Consider the following 22,154-nt stretch of genomic DNA (forward strand, 5'->3'; position numbering starts at 1 on the left):
ATCCAAGAAAAAGGATGATGAGGATTTTGAGCGCTTTGCTGAAATGATTAGACATATCTTTTTGCGTATGCGATTAACTGATATGCTTAAAATGAATCCTTATGCTAAGTACATGAAAGATATTGTTACAAATAAAAGAAAGATACCGAAAGCTGAAATTTCCACCATGCTTGCTAATTATATTTTTAAGGGTGGAATACAAAAGAAACTTGGAGATCCAGGAGTACCCACTATACCATGCTTCATTAAAAGAAATTATGTTAAAAATGCTTTATGTGATCTTGGAGCCGGTGTTAGTGTTATGCCTCTCTCTTTATATCATAGACTTGATCTGAATAAGTTGACACCTACTGAAATATCTTTGCAAATGGCTGATAAATCAACTGCTATACCTGTCAGTATTTGTGAGGATGTGCCTGTTGTAGTTGCAAACGTTACTATTTTAACGAACTTTGTTATTCTTGATATTCCCGAGGACGATAGTATGTCTATTATTCTTGGAAGACCCTTTTTGAATACTGCAGGATCTGTTATTGATTGCACCAAAGGCAATGTCACTTTTCATGTTAATGGTAATGAGCATACGGTACACTTTCCGAGGAAACAACCTCAAGTTCATAGTATCAACTCTATTGGAAAAAATCCATCGATTATATTTGGAGGTTTTGAATTTCCTCTTCCTACTATCAAGAAGAAATATGATATTCTTATTATTGGGGATGTGCATATCCCCGTTGAGGTAACATAGTGTTATTCGAAATTTCTCCGGTTCCAGGTTATTCGGAATGAGTTCGTTAACAAGACTTGATCAACCTTGTTAGTGGATTCCTTTTGATGAGCATGAGATGGACGAAACTAGAAGGCACAACCTTCTGTACCCTCTTTTTACTTTCTGTTATTCATATTAAATAAAGGAAAAATAGTATTTTCTATCTGATATCTGAATTATCCGTGCAATATAAAAATACCCCGAAAATAAAAGTTCTCCAAATGCCCTGAAATTTAAATATGATTTTTTCTGGAATATTTGAGAATATTTGACACTAAGAACACAACACAGGGGGCATCCACCTGGCCACAAGGGTGGAGGGTGCGCCCCCTGCCTCGTGGGCCCATGGTGGCCCTCCTCTACTTATTCCTACACCCACACACTCCTTCTTCCTCTCACAAACACGATTATCCAGTTCAAACCCGAGTCCAAGCTCATTTTGTTGTGATTTTCGATCTCCTTGCTCAAAGCACCACTCACAAAACTGCTTGGGGAGATTGTTCCTTGAGGAAGAAATATGTTTAGGAAAATGTACCAAGGTGGCTCTTCAAGGAAACAAGAGCCCAGGCTTGCAATGCGTGATGCTGATGATGAGCCACCAAGGGACGCTCCAGTGCGGCCCTGTGAATGGCCTTCAGAGGACTTCGTGGATCGAGCGGGGATTAAGGAAGAATTTAACGCATATTTGCGTAGCGCTGATCTTGTGAGCTTCGAGGAAGAAAAATACCGTCAGTACCACTATCTCACTAGTTCCTTTGTGAGGAGGTTTGAATTTTCATCTTCACGTAATTCTCAAACTGTCCTGTTTGATCTTTATGAGAATTCTTACACTATGGACTTAGAGGATTTTACCACTGCCTGCAAACTTCCACAATGGGGTAGTAGTAGTGAACCTCCCAAATATGAATTTAGAGATTTTCTTGCTACTATAACTGTGGGGGAATCTAGAGATATAACACAAGCTACCATAGGGATCATTCACTTTCCTGCTATACATTATTTCTCTCTCTTCATAGGTAGATGCATTAATGGTAAAGATGAGGCATGTCACATGTGTGTACCTGACCTCATTATTCTTAGGAGTGCTGTGTTAGGAGATAAATCTTATAATTTGGGAGCCATTGTTGCACGTAGGTTGCATCTTAATAGATTTAATGGAGATTTCTTTGGTGGAATTTATGCAACCCGCTTAGCTGATTTTCTTGGTGTAACTATACGTAATGATGATATTGACTTGCCTTCTGCTTAACTAGACTTTAATGCTATGGTTCACCACCAGTTTGTTGAGAGGAATGAATCACCCCTCCAGTATCGCTTAATCTTTGACAGACGTCGTGTTGTCCGTATTACTCTCCCTGCTCCTGCCTTCTTTGATTATCAGGCAAAATGAAGATGTGTTATTACCAGAGAGGAGGCAGATGAGTACGAGAGGAGGGCGGAGGCCGCTCGCCGCCACGCTGCAGCTCAGGAGGCAATAATCGTTGCATCGCAGTACGACCCCAACTATTACTATGGATATCCGCCATGCCAACCGTGGCCATAGACCAACTTAGACCAAAAGCCTAAGCTTGGGGGAGTACGCATTTCCCACCGACATTACATTCATATTCACACACTCTCATTGCTAGATGTCGGTGCTCATACTTTTTCATTGTATCATCCATGCTAGTTTATTTCCTTTTTATGCTTTCTTCTTGTGTGCTTAATAAACCTTAAGAAAAACCAAAAAAAATTAGTTGTAGCTTTTAATTAGTTTACTTTCCATGCTTGTAGTAGTAACTAAAAAGAAAACCCCAAAAGATTTCATGTTCTTCTTTTGCTTGTTGGGAGCTTTCCCGTGTAAATAGTCTTATTTCTTTTCTTTTCTTTGGGGGTTGATAGGAGAAGACCATGATTAAATTATTGAAGTGGCTCTTATATGCATTATTGTTCATCTGACAAAAGAGCCCATATTGCCTTGTCTTCTCCTGTTTATTGAATCCTTGCAGATTCCAGCTTAGTCCAATGCACGTGCACTGTTATTATTATTCACATCGTTCAGTCGTGCAAGTGAAAGGCAATTATGACGATATATGATGGACTGATTGAGATGAGAAAAACTGGTATGAACTCGACCTCTCTTGTTTTTGTAAATATGATTAGTTCATCGTTCCTGATTCAGCCTATTATGAATAAACATGTTTGCAATGACAACTAGAGATCATAGTTTCTTGTGCCATGCTTAATTAGCTAGGAGCTTATAATGGTTTACCTTGCGTGCCAACATGCTATTAAAATGGTTGTGATGTGGTATGATAGGGTGGTATCCTCCTCTGAATGATTTAAGTGACTTGACTTGGCACATGTTCACGCATGTAGTTGAAACAAAATCAACATAGCCTTCACGATATTTATGTTCATGGTGGATTATATCCTACTCATGCTTGCATTCGGTGTTGATTAATTTTAATGCATGTTCATGACTATTGTCACTCTCTAGCTGGTCGCTTCCCAGTCTTTTTCTAGCCCCCACTTGTACTAAGAGGGAATACTGCTTGTGCATCCAACTCCGTAAACCCCAAAGTTATTCCATATGAGTCCACCATACCTACCTATTTACGATATCTACCTGCCGTTCCAAGTAAATTTGTATGTGCCAAACTCTAAACCTTCAAATAAACATCCTGTTTTGTATGCTCGAATAGCTCATGTATCAACTAGGGCTGTCCGTATCTTCCATGTTAGGCGGGTTATTCTCAAGAGGAGTGGACTCCGCTCCTCACTCACGAGAAAATGGCTGGTCACCAGGATGCCCAGTCCCATGCTTTATGCAAATCAAATCAAAATAATTGCAAACAAAACTCCCCCTGGGACTCTTGTTAGTTGGAGGCACTCGTTGTTTCGAGCAAGCCATGGATTGATGCTTGTTGGTGGAGGGGGAGTATAAACTTTACCATTCTGTTTGGGAACCGCCTATAATGTGTGTAGCATGGAAGATATTGCCATCTCTTGGTTGTTATGTTGACAATGAAAGTATACCGCTCAAAACATTATTCACCTCTATTTCAAAACCGAGCTCTCACACCTCTACAAATCCCTGCTTCCCTCTGTGAAGGTCCTATCTATTTACTTTTATGTTGAGTCATCATCCTCTTATTAAAAAGCACCAGTTGGAGAGCACCACTGTCATTTGCATTCATTACTGTTAGTTTACATTGAGTATGACTTGACTGGATCTCTTTTACCATGAATTACAATGTCTAGTCAGTCCTTGATCTTTAAAGGTGCTCTGCATTTATGTTTTGTGGTCTCAGAAAGGGCTAGCGAGATACCATCTTGTTATATCATATCACGATTGTTTTGAGAAAGTGTTGTCATCCGAGATTTATTATTATTGCTCGCTAGTTGATTATGCCATTGATATGAGTAAACATGAGACCTAAGCGTTATTGTGAATATGGTTAGTTCATACTCTTTGTTGAAAACTTGAACGCTGGCTTTACATATTTACAACAACAAGAGCAAACAGAGTTTGTAAAAGTTTATCTTTATCACTTCCAGTTTGTCAACTGAATTGCTTGAGGACAAGCAAAGGTTTAAGCTTGGGGGAGTTGATACATCTCCGTCGTATCTAATTTTCCAAAACTTTTGCCCTTGTTTTGGACTCTAACTTGCATGATTTGAATGGAACTAACCCGGACTGACGCTGTTTTCAGCAGAATTGCCATGGTGTTATTTATGTGCAGAAACAAAAGTTCTCGGAATGACCTGAAACTTCACGGAACGTCTTTTTGGAAATAATAAAAAATCCTTGCAAAAGATGAAGACCAGGGGGCCCACACCCTAGCCACGAGGGTGGGGGCGCGCCTCCTACCTCATGGGCCCCCTGGAGCTCCTCCGACCTCAACTCCAACTCTATATATTTGCTTTCGGGGAGAAAAAAAATCAGAGAGAAGGATTCATTGCGTTTTACGATACGGAGCCACCGCCAAGCCCTAAAACCTCTCGGGAGGGATGATCTGGAGTCTGTTCGCGGCTCCAGAGAGGGGAATCCATCGCCATCGTCATCATCAACCTTACTCCATCACCAATTTCATGATGCTCACCGCCGTGCGTGAGTAATTCCATCATAGGCTTGCTAGACGGTGATGGGTTGGATGATATTTATCATGTAATCGAGTTAGTTTTGTTAGGGTTTGATCCCAAGTATCCACTATGTTCTGAGATTGATGTTGCTATGACTTTGCTATGCTTAATGCTTGTCACTAGGGCCCGAGTGCCATGATTTCAAATCTGAACCTATTATGTTTTCATCAATATATGAGTGTTCTTGATCCTATCTTGCAAGTATATAGTAACCTACCATGTGTTATAGTCAAGATCTTTGTATTGTGTTGTCGTTGAGCTTTTTTTTTGCGAAGTCAATGACGCTTTGTTGGGTCTCGCTCTTCCTCTTGAAGAAATATACCCAAGTGTATCTTGAATAGTCATCCACAATCACCAAACAATATTTTCTACCGCCAAGACTATCAAAGGATGGAGGCCCGAAGAGATCCAAATGAAGGAGCTCCAAAGGCCTCTTCGAGTAGATGATAGTCGTGGGAGGGTGAGCCTTCTCATGTAGCTTTCCTTCGATACAAGCACTGCAAGCATGATCTTTGGCAAAACTAACATTTGTTAGTCCACGGACATGGTCCCCCTTGAGAAGACTTTGCAAAGATCTCATATTGACGTGAGCTAAACGACGATGCGAAAGCCATCCCATGTCAACCTTAGCTCGAAAAGTTAATCACATAGAGACCGTTCTCGACATGCCCAACAAAGGCTACTTTAAGAGTCTTGCTCCACAAGAGGGCCACGGTATCAATATCAAAGAAAGTGGCAAAGCCCATAAGTGCTAGTTGACGAACGAAAAGTAAATTGTATGCAAGGGACTCAACAAGCATGACCTTCTCAATCGTAAGATCATGAGAAATGACAACTTTGCCGAGTCCCAATACCTTAGAGGACGAGGCGTCACCCCACTCGACGTTGGTGGGCATGGATGGAATCTTTTGCACGTCCACCACCAAGTCCTTGCTTCCGGTCATATGATTAGTACCTCAACTATCGAGCAACCATGATCCCCCACCGGAAGCAAACACCTACAAGAGATCAATGCTTGGTTTTAGGTACCCATTTTGTAATGAGTCCTTTGATGTTAGTAACAAGGGTCTTAGGAACCCAAATAGACCATTCAATGTACTCATAAGTAGAACAAACAAATTCGGCATAAACATGCCCATCTCTAGCACGGCACAATACATAAGAAGGGTTAAAGTCACCGGCTTTGTTGGGAATGGAAGCGTTGCCCTTCTTGGCATCACTACCCCTCACGGAGTTATTCTCCTTCTCCTTAGTAGCACCCTCTCCGTCCTTCACAAAAGTTTGCTTGAGAGGAGGAGGTCATTTGGCCTTGTCATTCTTCTTCTTGTTCTTGGACTTGGGCACGTACCCAATCCCTTCCTTGGCCACAACTCCCTTTTGGTTGGTCAAAAGGTCGTTGAGATTCTTCTCGCCTTGTATGCAAGACACAAGACCTTTCTCAAGTTGCACCTTTAGCTTAGCGTTCTCCTCAACAAGATGCACATGCTCACAACATGGGTTAGTAGCATTTGCATTATCAATTAACATCATATGAGGAAAAGTGGCTTTCTCCTTGGTTAGCTTTACTTGAAGTTGATCATGAGACTCTTTGAGGCTAGCATGAGCACCCTTCAAGACCTTGTGAGCCTTGTCAAGTAGGTCAAACTCCTCTTTGAGTCTAGCAAGATCAACTCCAAGCTTGGCCTTCTTGGAGTTTAGCACACGAGAGACAACAAGAGCATGATCAAAATCTTTCTTTAACTTAGCGTGATCAACGTTGTGTGACTCCTCAAGAGCCAAAAGAAGACCACACTCTTCCTCAAGAGCATTGGAAAGATCCGAAATCTCATCGGCATAGTCACGACTATGCCCCTCCATCTTGGAGATAGTATCTTCGTGAGCCTCGATCATGTCATTGGCTTCACCAAGTTGTTCCAAGAGAGCAACAAAATGCTTCTTGGATTTACCCTTGAGTTTACCCATAAAGGACTCAAACTAATTTTCCTCCACATTGGATCCCTCATATTCATCAATGCAATCCGTCAAGGAAGGATTATTAATGATGGTAGTTTTGATGTCGGGGGTTACCTTGTTGGTGGCTTTAGCCATGAGGCACTTGGCGGTGATGTTCTCATTGGGTGAGTCGAAGAGAGACACTCGTGGAGTTTTTGCAATGGCAACGGAGGCCATGGCAACTGACTCACCATCTTCATCATCATCATCATCCTCATGGTACTCTTATTGAACCACCAACGCCTTGTGAGGGGTCTTCTTGGTGAAGTTGCTCTTGTTGGGGAAAGACTTGGCTTTGTCCTTTCGGATGAGCTTGCCACCATTGTCTTCCCTCTTCTCATACGGACACTCCGCAACAAAATGGCTCACATTGCCACAATTGTAGCAAGTCCTCACACATTGCTTGCTCTTCGTGCCACTTGAGTTGTTCTTGTTGAAGTTTGGCCTTGAGTTCTTCTTGCTCCAAAATTGCCTTGAAGCAAGTGCCATGTGTTCATGATAGGCATACTTTGTATCTTCGGGGTTGCTTTCCTCTTCTTCCTCTTCTTCTTCTTCTTCTTCTTCAACACAAACCTTGGCCTTCAATGCAAGGTTGGGCTTCTTTGCCCTTTGAGAGCGAAGCACCACATGTCGGCGGTCTTGTCCAAGATGTTCATAGCCACAAACTCATCCAACACTTCACTTGAGGTCAAGGTGTGGAAGTCGGGCCTTTGACGAATGACGGAGGGCATGGCCTTGTGGTAAGGCATCATTGCCTTGAGGAATTTGCACTTGATCCAATTGTCATCCGTGTCCTTGCTCCCATGATCTCGGAGTGAGACCGCGAGTTTGGTTACTCTTCGATAAAGCTCACGAGGTTCTTCATCTTCTTTCATAGCAAACTCATTGGCTTCATCTTGCACTACCTCATAGTTGGAGCATTGAATGCTTGCGCTTCCCCGGTAGAGAGAGACAACACAAGCCATGCATCTTTGGCCAAGGCGAATGGCCGAAGATGAGGTAGATCTTAGGGTGGAATTTCATCTTGGATGATCAAGAGAGCATTCTCATTGAATTGATTATCCGTGGCTTCTCGAGGTGTGAAGTTGCTTGGGTCATGCGGATAGAAACCTTCTTCAATGATTCTCCAAAGATTAGTATTCACATGATTTAAATGACGCTTAAAGCGATAAACCCAAGAATCAAAGTCCTCATTTTTCACAATCTTAGGGGGAGGACCGCCATGATTCAAATGAGTGGAAGGAATCGGTCCACCATAAACAAGTGGTGGTTCCACATGGGCAAAGATGCCGGTGCCATTTTTACCACCAGAAGAAGGAGCCTTTTCACTACTAGCTTCCCCCTTGTCGGAGTTAGCATCCGTCACCTTGTCAGTGGGATTACCCACTTTCAATGGTGCGGTGGATAGTTTAAGCCCTTCAATGAATTTAGTAAACATGCTTTCAACCTCGGTCGTCATTGAGGTTTTCAATGTCTCCAAGGCTACATTGAATTCCTCACGGGAGACCGAGGTTCCCCCATCACCCGTAGACGAGATCGGATTCACACCGGAGTGCTCCTCCACACCGTCTATGGTGTCAACCATACTCTTCAGACGACAAAGTCCTTCGTAAAGAGATGAGGCTCTGATACCAATTGAAAGGATCGATATGGTTGACTAGGAGGGGGGGGGGTGAATAGGCAACTAACAATTTTTAGCTTTTCTTTACCAAATTAAACTTTGCATCAAAGTAGGTTGTCTAGATGTGCAACTAGGTGAGCAACCTATATGATGCAACAACAACGAACACACAAGCAAGCAAGAGAAGTAACACTAATAAGCTTGCACAAGTAAAGGTAAGAGATAACCAAGAGTGGACCCGGTGAAGACGAGGATGTGTTACCGAAGTTCCTTCCTTTTGAGGGGAAGTACGTCTCCGTTAGAGCGGTGTGGAGGCACAATGCTCCCCAAGAAGCCACTAGGGCCACCGTATTCTCCTCACGCCCTCACACAATGCGAGATGTCGTGATTCCACTATTGGTGCCCTTGGAGGCGGCGACCGGACCTTTACAAACAAGGTTGGGGTTATCTCCACAACTTAATCGGAGGCTACCAACAACACCACGAAGCTTCACCGCAATGAACTATGGCTCCGTGGTGACCTCAACCGTCTAGGGTGCTCAAACACCCAAGAGTAACAAGATCCGCTAGGGATTGGTGGGGGAATCAAATTTCTCTTGGTGGAAGTGTAGATCGGGGTCTTCTCAACCAATCCCGAGCAAATCAACAAGTTTGATTGGCTAGGGAGAGAGATCGGGCGAAAATGGAGCTTAGAGCATTAATGGAGCTTGGAGGTGGAAGAGGTAGTCAACTAGAGGAAGAAGACACCCCTTATATAGTAGAAGAACAAATCCAACCGTTATCCACCAACTCAGCCTGCGCAACGCGGTACTACCGTACCAGAGGAGTGCTACTACCACAGGGGCACGCGGTACTACCGCAGGGCCCCGCGGTACTGCCGCCCATGCAGCAGAGACCAGAACAACCCAAAATGCACTAAGGCAGAGGGCGGCAGTACTGCTGGCGCGGTACTACCGCGCCCCCTTGCGGTACTACCGCAAGGCAGGGACTGTCCAGAGATGGGAAGGCACATATATAATACTCCCTCCATTTTTGTATACAAGGCCACTATCAAAATTACAATTTGCAACTATACAAGGCCACTAACATTAATCGAGGCAAAATTGATGGCGTTTGCCTCATACTAGCACCCGAGGACATTAATATCCCTTGTGTGCATGCGGGAGTGAGAAGGTTAGCTTGTATTCCCAATATTAATCAACCAATGAGGAGTAAGAGAGTTGGCTTGTTGTGCGTGGGAGAGAAAAACCACATTAATTAACACGACAAACAGGGTGACAAGCTAGCTTGCAACATTGACTTAAACATGGCATTGATTTTTATCTTAGTACCTGTAATATGAGTTTGTGGCCTTGTATACAAAAATAGAGGGAGTAAATTACAACCGTGGCTACTTCCGTAGAGTTGGAGTCGATGCAAAAACCCGCCGCGGTAGTACCGTAAGCCAGCAGCGGTACTACCATGCTAGGCGCAGATGAAAAAAATTTCATCCGCCCCTTACCACGGTACTAAGCCAGATACCACGGTACTACCATGCCCAGTAGCACGGTACTACCGTGATGGGTGCCACCCACTAGGGAGAGGGTGACAACATCTGGACTCCGGCCACAGTACTACCGCTTGCCAGGAAGCGGTACTACCGTGGGCGCCTGCGGTACTACCGCACCGGCGGACGGTACTACCGCAAGGGCCTGCGGTACTACCGCTCTAAGGAATAGTACTACCGCACACCCTAGTTCAGCAAGCACGAGCAATATTCGCATAGACAAGGAAAACATAGGATGCTCCAAAGGCTAGAAGAGAAGGAGGTACAAAGGAACATGTGTACGTGATGAATCCACCCACCCTTTCCGACACGGACCCCCTCTTAATAGTACGGCTTCCCTACGACTCAATACCATCGAAAAGAAACGTAGAGAAACGCCGTCTTCCATACCCTTCGAGGGGAACCAAAACATCTTGTGCCTAGTCAATATATATCTGAAATATTCGATGCACATGATTAGTCCGCAAAAGTATTGTCACCAATCACCAAAACCAACTAAGGGATAAAATGCCCTTAGAAACGGGCCGTTTGGTAGCCTCGTTTTACTGTTGGGCCAGCATAGCATGAAACTTAAAGCATCTCTAGGCCCGGCTCACTGGAAACACTCAGATCGGCAGTTTCTCGCCAGCCAGGCTGAGGCGAGCGCAAGCGAGTGGGAGATGGGAGGGATGTGAGGTGATTACGTGAGGTCTTCTTCAACCTCCAGTAAGCTCATGTCTAATCTCCCCCCTTTGATCTACACAATGGTGCTTCGGTTCGAGGTAAGCTCTACACGAAAAAGATGCACCTCGATGCTACGGTTTCATTCAGGCGATCGGTTTGTAGTTTCGTCGGCCGTAAGTTCTTAATATCGTGTTCCCGTTTGGAGCTATTCTGGACGAATTTTGTCAGATTTGTCGCGAACGATTGATCATTTAAAATTTCCTTTGACCAGCAGCCTAATCTCGCAGTTCCTCACAACATTCGTGATGTAAGTTTTTGGTTTCGATGATCATAGCTTCATCTCTCTTCGAACAGCAGTCTACTGCACTGATGCCGCCATGTCGAGCTCCTCTATCATCTGCTCAGAGCTCTCCTATTCGTCCCTCTCGAGGCCGAAGCCCTTCCCCTTGATCTCCTTGCTCGCGTGCTACTACACTAGAGTCGTTTCCGGCGTCGCTCATCTCGGCCTACTCTCTGTCGTCCTCCTACTGCACTGACGCCGCAATGGCGCGCACACTGCTTTCTTGTATCCTCTTCCTCCGTGCACACTGCAGTCCGCCACGCCGCTGGCGAGGTCGATCATCTTCGCCTCCTCTCTCTCGCCCTACTACACTGGAGTCGTTTCCGGCGTCGATCATCTCAGCCTCCTCTCTCGTCCACTGCACTGACGATATCATGGCGCGAGCACTGCATTCTCCTCCTCTGTCAACTGTCTTTGCGCGAGCACCGCAACTAGTTCGCCGACAGTGTCGCTTGTCGTGCCACCGATGGGGTCGCTCATCCACGACTCCATGGTCATCATGTCATACACGGCGCCACGGCCACTATCCACCGCAGTCGTCATGGTCCGGCGCACACTGCATTTCTTCTCCCCCTTCCTCTGCTAGCTATTAACCTTGTGTGCTAAGTGCAAGTGTTAGCTCTTAATCATACCCCATACAGGCAATCAAACAGTGTGTAGTTGCATGCCTCAAGACAATGCAGGCAATCAAACAACGTGCCAAAGTTGATCTCCTAATGCAGGAAGTCCATATGCAGGCAACCAAACAACTCGTAAATGTCGCATATGAGACTGTTTTCCAGAGCCAGGCTAAGTGAAAAAGGGTATGCAACGCAGATACTGTAGCGCACGGCAACCAAACACGTCCTTAATGGTCAGGCAACGGGAGCAAATATTTTTAGAAGGTTTTTCGCGCTACAAATATGATGCGTGTTCATGGGCCGGCCCACCAGGTGCGGCAGCGGATTTCCGCGTGCCATGAGGCAAACGAAGAACGAAAAAAATGAAACGCAAACGAAAAAGCTCCTCTTTTTTTTCTCCACCAATCAAAAAGGAAAAAGGTTCAGGAGGAAACTTGCGGGACGCGCTACCATATTCCGCTACTCCCTCGTCAGCGTATATATAGCGACATACCGCATGGAGGCCGGAGAAACAATCATCAGAAGCCGCGAGATCGATTTGGCGACAGAGAAACCACACCCAACGCGGACTGAAACCCTCTCCCTCTCTCGCGCGCGCTCGACCGATCGATCGCCGCCCCGTACGTACCAGCCGTGCCGCGCCGCGGGAAGGAGGAGCTGACGACGCCGACCGCAGCCATGGCGGCCTCCGAGGTGAGCTACTTACTTTGCTTTTTCTTTTTGACGGGCCCGAGGTGAGAGAGCAGAGCTTGCCGCACGCGCGCGTAGCTGGACTTTCATGATCAATTCGGTTCCGTCGGAGTACTCCTTCTCTATTACTCCTTCCGTCTCATAATATAAAAACGTTTTTCAATCTAACATAGATTGAAAAACGTTCTTATATTATGTGACGAAGGGAGTAATTTACAGTGCGTGCGTGTACCACTAGATCGTTGATTTGATCAACCTAATATAAGTCATATATTACAAAAAAATATATCAGTATAAACTTCAGATGTTCTATTTTCAAACGGTATAATTTTTGTGTTATAATTAGAGTGAGAAAATTGGCAACCTAGGTGTACGCGCAGACTTGTAAACTGAAACGGAGGGAGTAGCTTTTATTTAGTTTCAATATAATTGGATTTCTGAAGCATTGCGCCGACGTACTCAGCCAGCCAGTGTCTGTACGGGGCTTTGAACTGTGAACTTTTTCTAGGGCTCTAGGTTTCTAGCATGGGAACTTTTTGTGTAGGGTTCGTTTTATAATCAGTTAATTTGGTCACAAAAGTGTCGTCCAAAAGTTAAGGCGAGCTCAGTATACTTCCGGGGTGAAGAAGAAACAAGCGAATCCATAAACACTTGAAGACCGGAAACTGAACTGAGGGTTTAACTTTGTTCGTCGTGCAAATTTCAGGTTCATCTTGGCACATCTATTGCTGACATGCGAGATGGACAGGACATTCTAGGTACAGTTCATATGAATGTTGATATTTTTTATCTTTACTCTTCGTGGATCGTGGCCTCTGTTTTGACGTATCCGATTCCATGCTCTTCAGATCATCAAGCTGTAGAGGAGGAAGAAGGCATTGTAATTGGAGGGGGAACCGACAGCGACTATCAAGAGGTGCCTCTGTAGTTTCTTTTACAAAAAATAAATAAATTAAAACCATGCAATTTTACTTATTTGTTATTGACTTATTGGATTTTTTTTATTTTGCAGCTACTGGATAGAGTGTTCAACATTATCGCTGGAAACAATCCAGATCTCGCCGTGAACAGAGGAAAAGTGGTTATGTGCCCTCCTAAGATTCTTAGGGAGGGCACGAGGAAGACGGTATTCGTGAACTTTATGGAGTCATGTAAAACGTGTGTTTCTGTTCATGCCTTTATCTGGAATGCACTTTCGCCAGATTTTGACAAACTAACCATCTGCAAATCTACATCTCCAGGTTGCGTAGGGACCCTAATCACGTGATGGATTTTTTCCTCTCTGAGATGGCAACAAGCGGTTCAATTGATGGGCAGAACAGGTTGGTGATCAAAGGGAGATTTGCTCCGAAATCCTTTGAATCGATCCTCAGGAGATACATCAGTAAGTGCCCTCATGCTATTTCATTGCTTCAGTGTTTGAAGTGCGCCCTTGCTAGAACAAATGGTTTCCTGAATTCGGTGGGCTGTTTGTGACCTTTTCTATTATGAAAACCTTTCAGATGCGTATGTCATCTGCAATGGATGTAAGGGCCATGATACCACTATAACCAAGGAAAACCGTCTCTTCTTCCTTCGCTGTGAGCAGGTAAAATGTCATCTAGGCGCATATAAGTATTTGGTTACATCCTGTTTCCTTCCACATGATTTGTCAATCCCATGTTGAACATTTTGCTATTTATCACCATATATGATTCCTCATACAGTATCTTTATATTTATTATTAAATGCAAATTCACCATGCCATGACCCACCTATCATTTCTGAAAATGATGAGTTGCAACTTCATTGCCTACATTGTTTGACAAGTACTTTAGGTGGTGAATAAAATTGCAATAACCAAGGCATAAGCAATGTTAATAGTTCTTGGCATGTACTCCCTCCGTTCGGAATTACTTGTCTCGGATATGGATGTATCTAGAACTAAAATACATCTAGATACATCCATTTCTGCGACAAGTAATTCCGAACGGAGGGAGTACTACCTTTTTATTTTTCTCATCTTACATGGAATCCTGTTATAGTTTCATGCATTCCGCTTTAATAACAAAACAACTGCTTGTGGAAATCTGGTTTCTTGTGAAAATAAGTTTTCTCTGTTACTACTATTGTATCCTTTTCCATCATCCAAAGAAACTTTTGGTTGCAACTCTGAATGCGCCCTGCCTTTTTTTCTTTCTTTCTGTAGTGTGGGTCTTCAAGGTCCGTCGATCGAATCAAGGCTGGATTTGTCACACATGTTGGTCGTCGCAACGCCTGAACATTGGTCAAAACTCTAGATCGTCTAGCTCGCTACACCCATGTGTAGACATGCGTTTCCTTTTTCCTTTTTGCATCGCAAATGAGTTTCAGATTAACAGGGTTGTGACGCGGCTCATAACGAAATCACGATTAATTTCTAGGTTTATTAAAAGATTGTACTATGTGAGGTGAGCATGTCATGGTGTCAAGTTATAGCACTATCTACCAATTCAAAACGACAGATGTTGCAGTCCCTTTTATGTTTCAAACTTCCCATTACCATGATATAAAACAAGACGCCAAAGAGTTGGTGTGTAATATTACAGGCCGTGCGACAGACAGTGAGCGAACTAGATAAAAAAAATTGCGCGCACTGGTTTCGGGTGCACTGAACTGAGCTAGTCTTGCAGCCTAGCTAGAGCTTGAGGGCTTCAGTTCATGGAGGTGTGGCGCGGGCTTGATGTAGGTCAACACCGTGTCCGCTGGCTGTGAGGAGGGTGGTGGCCGGGGAGTCCAGCGTGAGCGCGTTTGTGTGGCACCCGTCAAAATTGGCGATGCAACTATGCAAGTCAGGCCGGACGATCGGCTGGATCTCTCCAGCTTCCTTGGTTGACAGTCTTGTGCCACAAAGAAACATGCCAACTTCTTATTTTTGGGGCAACTGGTAATATGGGATTGCGATTAATCAGACCAAAACAGTCTTAAGTGGGCAATTTTGTTCCCCTGATGTTTTATTTGGAAGATCTCTACATGGCACATAGGTACGTTTGAATTGTAACCGAAGTGTGTACTCTACTTTTTTTTTGTAATGACCCAAAATTCCGGATTTATTTGGATGGTTGCCAACCGTTTGGCATGGCAACACACTTTAGCCATCTGATCAAAACTAGAACCGACGGCCACGAAGGCGGTCGACGCGCATGAAAAGATTAGTTGGCTGAGTTCAAGTGTTTGCCAAGAAATTAACCATCCCACCCCATCCCACCCCACCCCACCCCACAAGAGGGCGCTACCCATTCCGAAAAATTTCACATGAGGAGAGAGTTGGATCCCCTATCAGATTGGCCATAAGTACGAAAGGAATTGTGGCGAATGTTTTGGCTCTGAAGATAAAAGTTCCGACAAGGAAGATCAAGTGTGGATCAGGCCAGTGTCGGGGACTATAAAATTAAATGTCGATGCGAGCTATCACCAATATGCAAGGGCTGCAAGACTCAAATGGGGCGTTCATAGCTGCATCGTGTTTGTTTAAGGAGTTTGCCATTTGATGCCACATCAATGGAGGCGGTGGCATTGCTGGAAGGTTTGCGAATTGCGGATTCGTTGGAGATCCTCTCAGTGGTTGTGGAATGTGATTCTATGGAGATACTTCAAGCCATCCTTGACCCCAGAGGCGGCAGGTAGTGCTTGTCGTCGGCAGGTGATGCCGCCGACGGATGCTTCGCACGACTCATGCAGAGTCGTCAAATCAGGCCTACTGCCGGCAGGTGCTGCATGGTGGTTGTAGCGGAGGTGTCATGTTTAGCCCGTCGCTGCTGGATCGAAGATGCTGCGACGGTGATGGGAAGCGAGGCGTATGGGACGTCTTTGTCTTCTGGCATCTTCTCCAAAGGTATTCAACTATCGAGACGTCGGTAGCCGGACAAGTGATGATGGTAGAGGCGGCTTCAATGATGAGTTTATGCTCTCGAGTGGAAACACAAGATCTCTTATTAGGCTATATCGATGCGCGTCTACATCGTGTCCTTGATGAAGGTGGTGGTTCGAAACTTGGCTTTGGGGACAATAATCCCGAGATCAACCTTGTGGCGGACTCGTCATCATCGACGCATGTGTGACAATTCCTTCTTCAAGGCGTAACCTAGAAGTTGTGTATTTTTTAGATTGCCTTTTATCATAAGATTAGTGGTTGTCCAGGTCAATGTTGTTCGACCGCTGAATTTTGGTCTCTTAATAATATATCGTTGTGTGCATCACTCGATGCAGAGGCCGGGTTTATCATCGTTTTCGAAAAAAATCATTGACCCCGCAGAGTATCAAGCATCAGGAGCCGTGGTGACTGATGAGTGACAGAAGATTATGAGCTCTTTCAGCAGGGCGATTATAGTACACTACGCACGGGAAAGCAATGTTCTTGTGCATTCGCCTGCTCGAGCTAGTTAAAGAAGGAAATTATCTGAGCAGTGGTGCGAACATCCTTCTGACTTTCTTATTCCTTCTCATGTAACATGATTATTGTTTAATAAAAGTTGCCGAATTTCAAAAAACAACAAGAAGAAAACACCTCACCCCACCCCTTCTTTTGGCGTTGGGAAAGGCGAACAAGGAACCCTAGCCCGAGGTACGTTCACGGCTCACCAAATCTACCGAAATTTCTCGTTTTTCCACGGACTTCAATCCGTTAGTGTAGGCATGTAGGGGAGGGGCGGCGGCCGGCGGTGGTGATTCGTGACGGATTTCTCCTAATCCCTAATTATTTGCAGGCCTGCGACGATGGCGGCGGTTGGATGCGCGGCCAGGAGGCTCAGTGGGTCCCTGCTCCAGCGAACGCAGACGGCAGCCACCTCACCTGCAATCGCGGAGGAGCAACGTCGGCTCGTGCCACGGCTCATGCACACCAACGAAGTATCTTAACAGAAACTAGTAGAATGCCCGTGCGTTGCCACAGACCTTTTAATTTGTTTTATTGCATCCATAAATACAAATGCATATCCCTCTCGCTTTCCCCACTCTATATACCACCCTTCATATCTCTCTCCCCCCACCTTCTCTCTCCCACCCATGATCTCTTTCTCTCTCTCACACACACCCCCTCTTCCTCTTCCACGACTCAATTTAATTTGGGCTCAACTTAACTAACTTTTACACATGATCTAGTTATATTGCCCGTGCGTCGCAACGGGAGCACACATATTTTGACGGTTCAACACCAATCGTGTCTAATATATAATTTTTACAAGCTCCATGCATATATGTGTCGTTGTATACATACTTTAACATTACATCACCCTGACAATGACACATCAAAGAAATAATTAATGTCGCCTCCAAGCCCGAAGTTCATTTGTCTCTCATATGTTCGAGCATGTTTAGACATCAAATGGGTGCCTAGCAGGCTCCCCAAAATCCAAGCATCTAGATGGTCCGGGCTCCCCTAAATCCAGCCCACATGTGGGTGAGAAATGTGGAAGTCCGAACCAGATGACACCCGGCTCACCTTCATCATGGCACCCTCTATTCTTCACACTGTACTTCCACCACGGACCGTCAAGGTGGAGTCCCCGGCCACCGTTATTAGGCGAGGAGGCGTGCGCCGCCCGTGACACCCTCCGAGCCAAGAAGGCATATCCGATGTCTTCCGAGTCATTGTCATGTTGTAACATATATAGTTGAATGTCATGCATTACCACAAAATAAAAATATGATGTCCATGCAATTGATACGCCATGATGTCCATTATTAACTCTTGAATCAACCTACCTATGCATTTACCTTTCTATCCAAAGAAAAAATTTGTACGACTTGATGAAAAATATATAAAAACCTCTCAATCATGCAATTTACAGCAAAGCCATCTCTGATGAAATGCAATTTGCCACATTTTCTAAAATAGAAAAATTATTCTGCTCAGAACTGTAACTGAACAGACAAACTCTAACCTTCTCCCCGCTCACTCTCAACCCTTACTCTTATCACAACAATCGACTAACTCGTGTTCTAAGTGAGCCAGTGGTTCTAGGTCCAGGTCTAGTGTTGCTCGTAGATCACTTTCCTTCTCATCCTGAGCAACAACTTCAGATTTATGTCATGGTGATTGATTTTGATTGCAGAGAGAAAGTGCAAAAGCTATGGGCAATCCTATATGACTGGCGCCATCAGTAAGGATTTCTTTTAAGCTAGCTTACTTTTGGGTCTAAGCCGAGTTTATTTCTTTCGCAGATTTATTCACCTTATTGGGACGGTGGGGTTAATATATATACATCAATTTTGAGCATCGGCAACGCATGAAGCTTGCTTCTGAGGCTGCAACATACTTTGCAATCCCCCTGTGAAACATACTCTTGTCACTATGCACATATGGTTATTCGAACGAATTGATTTCGATTAGACTATCTTTTTCCTAATTACTTGTTATATGATGTTCTTTACTATTCAGAGGTTGTTGAAGGGAGATGGGGCTCTTCAGGCCCCTTTGGTGCAAAAGCACAAGCAGCAGCATCTACAGCTGACCACTCATAGCCTAGGATGTCCTGCATATTTGATCTATTTTGGATAGAGCACATGGAATCAAACCACAGGTAATCAATTTGCTATATTCATGTGATTAGCTATAAGGAATTTATTACCTCTGTTTTATTTGCAGGATACCCAAGCAGTGCGTACAAACTGTAGTGGTGCGTGTAGCTTATCATCAATCTGCCATTATTATTTGTGTGTATGTGTTCAAAACGACCACTCTAGGGATTCTTGATTTGCTCCTGGCTGCACCGTTGGGTTTCCCGCGGCTTTGTTTCTTTTGAGTTCTGTTGTTCATACCAGTCTAATTCGCCAACATCAGATTTCTAATAATGCTTTCAACCTGGACAGTCTGATGTGAGCAAGTTTCTTGCCCTATCCATGCGTCAACCAGCAATTTCTTGATCCAGGTGCCCCATGCCCTATAGGGAAGCAGAAGGGCGTCAACATCGGTGCCAGCCGCCCCAATGTGGGAGGAAACAGGCGGATGCACGGTAGTTGCTCGACGCCTTCTTCTTCTTGAATAGTTGGGTGACTCGCCATTAAACCACTAATTTTGGCTTGCTCGTTCTCTCCAAGCCCATTGACTAATTAATTTAGTTGATTGTCTGTAGAATTCATGGTGGTGATGGACCTTTATCTGCCCAATGTTCTCATGGAGTTTTCATGCAACTAGCAGGCCGTCCATGTTGTTCTTTATGCATTTAAAAAAAATACTAATTAAAGGGAAAGGCATGAATGTGTAAGTTTTGCAGCAGTAGATTCAGAGTGGGTAAAAAAAATTATACAATTCTTCAACCTCTTAATAATTATGCAATCATCTCCTCGGAGTAGTGAGGAGGGCATGCGTCAGAGACCTGTCGACAGAGGGAGTGCAGGTTTGCGTTTCATAAGGGGGATAGTTGTGAGCAATGCATACATCTAGGTTTTCTATTTTTATTTTAGAGACAAACTTAGCTGTGGGATTGTCGTGTTAGTTTTTCAAAACGAAAATTAAGTGATGATCATGTTTTATCAACATAGGTTTAGAGATAACTTTAATGAGTAAACAAATAATTTTCATGCAGGTCAGTTCTGATGTGTGTTGAATAGCTCAATTTTGTTTTGATCTGCTACGTTTAGTCATTGTTTGCTCTAGCATCAATACTAACTGTCACACCCACGCCCCCCATGGACGGCCCTGACCGAGGTGCGGGTCGGTGCTTGCCGTGGGTGCATCCGCATCGGTGCAGTGGCCTGCACTCATCGAAAGCTTTGAAGCTTGGGAAAGCCACAAGACCAGATGTTCCACTCAACCTGAAGATGTGAACTATGCTGCTTCTCCCCGTATGTGTATTGCTTCCGCTGGATGATGCTCTATTGTCGTTGTTACTCAGCCCTCCCAATTGTCGTTTTCTTCCCTTCTCTTGCTGCTCAATGAGGTTGATCATGCTGCTAGCTTTTAATTCTATGGAGTCTCTATCTCTACCTATGATAAATTCAGTATCGGTCAACACACGTGTTTGTACCAATCCAAGCCCTGCTGATGATATAGTTTGGACTTGTAATGATCTGACTATGTATACCTTTTATGGGATTAATGATCTGACTTGTAATGATCTGACTATGTATACGACGAGGGCGCCATCCCCTCTCCCTCACCGCATCACACCTTTGTGCCCGTTGTAAATGACGAGGGCGCACGGGTTCGGTGCTGATGTGCCGGCGGTAGGGGTTGTCATCAGAGAAGGAGGCCAACGATGTCGTGGCAGGGAGAGGAGGATGTGGGCGACACTATTGAGAGAAGGTAGACTATGGGGACAACATGGGACGGGCTTGACAAGAGGGGGAGGAGGGGGTCGGTCGACGCCGTGAAGGGGAGAGGAGGATGCGCCACACCGTCGATGGAAGGGCGGCGGCAGGGAAACGCGTGGATGCGAGGGGAGAGAGTTCTGCGTGAAGCCAAATATTCAAATGTTGGCAACACTGTTTGATAGCATGCTTGGGGCGACTTGGTAAGTACGGTCTCTTGTCCATTACTGTCATGATTTATGGTTTCTAATAGCTACCACTTGTAGATTTATTTTCTATATCTTCTATATGCATCCATAGACCGAAATATATTGTACATTCAGCAACAAACATGCATGCTGTGTGTATGTTTTAGACCATATCCATACATTATAGTCGCCAGAGATTAAAACTCTGAAGCATTTAGTGAAATTATAAAGATTTGCGAGGTAATTCGACGACGCACTCAAAATTGCGCAACTCGGCTGAAATTCCGACATATCTAGATGACAAAGTATATTTCTGGTTAGTATTCCAATGAGCATGGATGGATACATTTATATATTTCATTACCATAACATTCAAGATACACGCATTTATAATTCTTATCACTGTATTCAAGATAACATTAATTTGGAAATTGCAGGGATGTGTTTGGCTATTTTTGATTTTGATTTTATGTTCTCATGAAATAATAAAGAATTGGTTCATCTGGTTTGCACGATGAGTATTCTCCTTGCATATTTTTAGACCTTTCACATAAAATATTCGTACTAGCTAGATATATTGCTTGAGCAGGTGGTTATGAGTTGAGTAAGAAGTTATTATTATATTTGCTCAATATCATGCGAACGAAGCTAAAGACAACATTGACATTGTGCAAGAATATCTTAAGCCCATCAATCAGATCTTAATTTGTAACATATTAATAGTTGGATCATTGATTTCTATGTATACATCGTTTAGTTACCTTTTTTTTATCAAATTACATTACAAGGGAAGTGGAATTCAATTATTATCCGATTGTTACTAGCTATCTTTTTCAATAGATGAAAATTTCACATGCATTATGTTCATATAACTTCAGTAAAATATTTCAAAAGCCCGTAGCAACGCACGGGCATTTTATTAGAGTGTGAGGTCCATGGGGAGGTATGGTGTGGTGAGGGTGAGGTCGGCATATCTAACCAGTTCCAAAGGAGGGGGCTCCAGCAAGAAGTGTCCCGCTACGACATGAAACTAAGCAGAAAGGGGAGGGTTTGACAGAAAAAGAGAAGGGTGCGTGTGGGATAAGACATATTCCTTTTTTTAGGTTGATTAGGATCTGTTTTCCTCCTGTGCCTTTTTGTTAGGTTGATTAAGATCAATTTTTGTCCTACGCAGTTGTGGTATGCACTCGAGAGGGATCTATTTTCATCATGTGCCTTTTATGTTGATTAGGATCTATTTTCTGTCCTATGCCTTTTAGTTTTTTTACTCGCACCATGATGCTAGATTCAACATGAGATCAAAAGTTTCATGTGAAGGAAACTGTTCAAATA

General features: G+C 44.1%; 1 protein-coding gene and 1 non-coding gene across 2 annotated transcripts; both read left to right on the plus strand.

Annotated features, from left to right (window-relative positions):
* Positions 1-12,203: 12,203 nt before the first annotated feature.
* LOC125540978 (eukaryotic translation initiation factor 2 subunit beta-like) lies at positions 12,204-15,292 on the plus strand. Its single transcript, XM_087539594.1, has 7 exons — positions 12,204-12,369; positions 13,073-13,124; positions 13,215-13,282; positions 13,379-13,524; positions 13,608-13,750; positions 13,869-13,954; positions 14,555-15,292. Exons 1-7 carry the CDS (start codon positions 12,355-12,357, stop codon positions 14,624-14,626), a joined length of 582 nt encoding a protein of 193 aa, XP_087395720.1. The 5' UTR covers positions 12,204-12,354; the 3' UTR covers positions 14,627-15,292.
* Positions 14,128-14,216, plus strand: LOC125541855 (small nucleolar RNA SNORD34). Its single transcript, XR_015617832.1, has one exon. It is a non-coding gene; the product is annotated as a small nucleolar RNA SNORD34 (small nucleolar RNA).
* Positions 15,293-22,154: the final 6,862 nt, after the last annotated feature.

This window comes from Triticum urartu, chromosome 2A, assembly GCF_056163025.1.
Source record: "Triticum urartu cultivar PI428250 chromosome 2A, HENAU_Tu73, whole genome shotgun sequence".
Taxonomy (NCBI): Eukaryota; Viridiplantae; Streptophyta; class Magnoliopsida; order Poales; family Poaceae; genus Triticum; species Triticum urartu.